This window comes from Arachis ipaensis, chromosome B04 (assembly GCF_000816755.2).
Source record: "Arachis ipaensis cultivar K30076 chromosome B04, Araip1.1, whole genome shotgun sequence".
Taxonomy (NCBI): Eukaryota; Viridiplantae; Streptophyta; class Magnoliopsida; order Fabales; family Fabaceae; genus Arachis; species Arachis ipaensis.
Genome location: NC_029788.2, coordinates 15,186,369 through 15,190,976, shown reverse-complemented (window position 1 = coordinate 15,190,976; position 4,608 = coordinate 15,186,369). Strand labels below are relative to the sequence as shown.

The 4,608-nt window shown below is 35.1% G+C and overlaps 1 protein-coding gene across 1 annotated transcript in view; it reads right to left on the bottom strand.

The window, feature by feature from the left end:
* LOC107639006 (beta-D-xylosidase 1) overlaps positions 665-4,608 on the bottom strand; it is an 8,059-nt gene continuing 4,115 nt past the window's right edge. The window contains exons 3-6 of the mRNA XM_016342412.2: positions 3,926-4,103; positions 3,227-3,667; positions 2,196-2,609; positions 665-1,727 (exon numbers count right to left, since the gene is read on the bottom strand). Of these exons, the coding sequence (XP_016197898.1) occupies positions 1,132-1,727; positions 2,196-2,609; positions 3,227-3,667; positions 3,926-4,103 (1,629 nt within the window). The 3' untranslated portion in view covers positions 665-1,131. The remainder of the gene's footprint in view (positions 1,728-2,195; positions 2,610-3,226; positions 3,668-3,925; positions 4,104-4,608) is intronic.

The following is a 4,608-nucleotide window of genomic DNA, read 5'->3' as shown; positions in this document are numbered from 1 at the left end:
GCATGGGAGTACCAACTATATATGCAAGTGACACCAAACTACTTCACTAGTGGATGATCATCTATAAATTTTCATTGTTCTTTTTTGTGTGTGTGTAATGGAATAAATTAGTCCTTCATTATACAATTAATTAACGGAATAAGATCTGTTTACTTTCGATAAAGTTTTCTTTGGCAACAATGTATAATAAATGGCACCACCCACTCCCTATAGTTTTCCTCCTTTCTCCGGAAAGAATGGATAGCTCAAAATAAAAACAATGCTAAAAAAAATTCATCAGAAAAAAAAAAATTGAGGGAGAAAATTTGTAGTTCATGGAAATTGAATGATGGAATAGGCCTTAACATGTTAAGCCCGCATAGGGTTAGCTTAGACCTTAGAATGCTTAATTAATATTTTCTGTTTCTGGTTAATTATTGTATTTAATTCAAAAACCATTAACCTATCTAACATACCTAGAAGATCCAAGTTAAGCCTTAAGAGATTAATGACCCCAAAGAAAAAAAAAGGTTATAAATTTACATTATAGTCCTCAAGATCCAACATTGTTTAAGGCTCTNNATTTGTGAGGCTTGTTGCATGAATGGGCAAAAATTGTCCAGTAATAAGGGAGCAAAGAAGCAACAAAAGTAAACACAACTTGCCATAGATTGTTCACTTTGAGTAAGCAAGACATTCAATCTTGAAATGACATTTAGAAACATGACAATTGACAAAGGATACTTTGTTCACAAAACCTCTTTTCAACATACTAAGAAAGTTCCCATAATAGTACATTTGCAACCATATATATGATGATTGATTTTACAAATGTATGTCACCTATACTTGCCCTATTTTACATTTGCATCAAGAATAATAATGGACACTTACAAATGAGACCAACCAACCCTATTTCCTTATTTTACATTTGCATTTGCAAACACACAATCAATACACTTTCCAATCATTTCTATTTTGTAAAATTTTTAAAAAGAAAATTATGGTTCTATGTGTCAAATTTGTTTGACATTTTAAATCATTTGGTTCCTCTGTTTTTCTTTTTATCCCATTGAACCGTCGGCTTTTAGGTCCTATTATTAGGAGTCTGATTAACCCGGTTCAATGTTTTAAATCCGTTCTAACTATTGATTTAGTCCTGAGTTTGGACAGAAATAGAATGCTTGAGATCACCGATATGTAATTCATGGTCACCCATTGGGATCCTTCGGACCCCAAACTCATCAACAACAGACAAATGCTTGCAAACATGAACACCAACACTAACCCTTTGCTTTGATCCAGCAGGAACAAGCACTTTATGAAAACTCACCAATTTCTTATCCTCTGACCAATTATTATTCCCTTTAATTGGTGGCTTAGAGAAAATCAAAAGGGTGTGTGTCCCATCCATTGACCCTTCATTCTTCACATCAACATGGAAGCCCATATGTAGGGCATCACAATTTGCATGGCTCACTTTGATTGAAGATGAGGCCCAAGTTGAGTTTGTTTGGGCTTTGAGGGGAGTTGAGAAGGACACTGAGACTTGTTTGGGTGCAAGTACTAGGGTTTGGGAGAATCTACTGTAGCTTAGTCCATGCCCAAATGGGTACACAACTGGGCCCTTGTAGAATCTGTAGGTTCTTCCTGGGTACCCTGTTGATGGGTTTGGACGCATGTCCATTATTGTCATTGGCACTTTCGATAGATAGCTTTGTGGGTACCATGTCATTGGAAGCCTTCCACCTGCCCAAAATTAGAGAAAGAAACAACTCAACTTTTTATTTTTACTATAAAAATGAAATCTGGGCCTTTAGGCCCCATCTTATACCAAAAAAAAAAAACGAAAAATGAAATCAAATATGACAGGATTTGGATTGTCACTACTATAGTACTATGTATATAAAAAAAAATTATTCTATTTTTGGACAAGATATATCAAAATTATTTTGTTGACCAAAAAGAATATGTTTTATAATTATATTGATTTCAAACTTAAAAGCTGCCAGTTTTCAATGTTCTGCATGCCACTTTCAAATTACAAAAAATAATCTAAACAATTTCTTGTTAGGTAGTGAATATATATATATATAACCTACTTCTAAAAACATAAGCTAATTCCATATAAATCCTAAATACTCTTATTTGAACTTTTTAATTTTTTTTTATTTTCTTTTTTTTTTGTAAAAGAAAAAAAAAAGAATTTTAGGGTACCTGGATTGGTTCTGCCAAAGATGACATCAGCAATGGCAGTTCCTCCAGCTTGGCCAGGATAACCAGCCCACAAAATTGCAGTGATCTTGGGATCATTTTTGGCGAATGAGACATCAACTGGGCCACCAGACATGATGACCAAGACAACTGGGCCCCTGGCGGCCCTGGCAACTCTGGACACAAGCTCCTGTTGGAGGCCCGGTAAGAGAAGCCCAACCCTGTCCCTGGTCTCAGCCTCTATGGACTGGTCCAGGCCCATGACAAGTATTGTTGCATCTGTTCGCCTGGATGCGATCTCTGCGGCTCCAAATAGTTGGTTGCCTCCACATGCAACATCCCTGCACCCTTCTTGATGTACGGTCTTAACATATCTTGAAATCCCTTGTAATGGTGATGTGTAGCCACATGCAACACCTACCCAAAATCAAAATACACAGTATCATACAAAGATCATCAATAACCAGAATTTATGTTGGTAAACAAAAGTTAGACCTAATTCAAAATTTAGTTAGTAATAAAAACAAGAGTTGTATTAACAAGTATTCTAAAAAAAACTATGAAGTATGGACATCTTGTTGTCATATTTGTATTTTAAACACATTTTAAACATGACACTCATTCGATAATCGTCTAATATGCATTATATTTTATTCAACTGTGTCTTAATAAAAATAAAAAAAATATATATTTTTCAAAAAATATTTAGATACAGCTAAATATTATCACAAGTCACAGTGTCTAATATAATTCTTTTGGCCTATTTTTTTGAAATGGGTTTAAAAATTTTATGTATTATTATTTATTATTAAAAAAATTATCTTGCATGATTTACTTAATTAAAAAAGACATTAAAAATATTTTAAAAATTTAGTTTGTGATTTAATATTATTAGATATCAAGATATTGTTACAATTTAACAAAAAAATATTTTATATTTTTAAATTAAAATTTTTGAATTTCCCAGATCAATTTGAAAATACACTTTAACTATGCTAAGCTAATTAATAATTGGTAAATTGGTGAAGACGTACCAGCATAGTTTCCTATCATTGTAACAGTAACATCTGAATTGGGCCCAATGACAGCTACGGTGCGAACCCGCGTAGGGGATAAAGGCAACGCGTTCCCTTTGTTTTCAAGCAACACGATGCCTTGTCTAGCTGCCTCAAGGGCCAGTTCTTGGTGGGCCGGGGTACACACATCTCTTGGGCCCAAATTCCCATACTGTTGGGCCGAAGGTTCACCATCAAACATGCCCAATCTCATTTGGACCGTAATAAGGTTAGCCAAAGCAAGATTAAGATCGTTCTCTGAAATGAGCCCTTGTCTAATGGCCGCATCCGTGTGGATCGCCAAGAATGGGCCGCAGTCCAAGTCCAAGCCTGCTTTGATGGCATCCGCCGCCGCCTCTTCCGGCGTCCTTGTGTAGTGTTGGCTATCATAGTATACTCCGACAAAAAAAAAAACACTATAAGCAATCATCCATATATATGTTAAATTTTAGGTGAAATCTCAAATAAAGTCGATTTCTTATGAAGTTGATATGTGAGAGCCGCCAGATGATTTGACTGATTTGACTAAATTTTCATCTAACGACTCTCAGATATCAACTTCACGTGAAGTCGACTTCACCTGAGTTTTCACTTAAATTTTAACATAACTTTGTCGATACTTTGTTCATCGACAGAGTCATGTGAAATTTTAACACAAAAGAATCGAATGAGAGATAAGTACTAACCCATTGAGACCCCATTGGCCGCGGATGGTGCTGCGAAGGAGTTCGGGGTCGGCACAAGTGGGCTTGCCATTGACCTGATTGTAGGAACACATGACACTAGCCACCTTCCCTTCCAACACACAAGCTTTGAATGGTACGTCATAGGTGTCCGCCAAGTCTTGCTTGCTAACCTACATGAATCCATATTTTCTTTAATTAGTTAGTTAGTTTTGAGTGAACATCTATTTATTTTATCTATGTATTAGTAAGTATTATATGTTATCTCGACAAACAAGTTCTATATTAAACAAATTAAATTATTCTAAAATATGTTTTCTATTGAAATAATCTTTGATGATTTGGTAGTTTGAATTGCATCGCTGTCAATTAACCCAAACTAATTGCAAGTGGACAAATGTCATTATCAACCACTTGCATCACTTTAATGAAAAAAATGCCTCATAGCAATAATGGAAAATAATACTTGTTACATCCCAAGAAATAAGAATGATACAAGCACCATATGGTTCTAGTCTCATAGCTTTGCAAGCTGAATATGGATATTAGATAAGGATATTAGATAAAGGGTGTGTGACTTTATATTCCCTCCAACGTAAGAAGTGAATAAAGGCAGAGGCATAGAGACATATAATGAAAAGTGCGATCAACGCCCATATAGAGCAACCACTTGAAGAA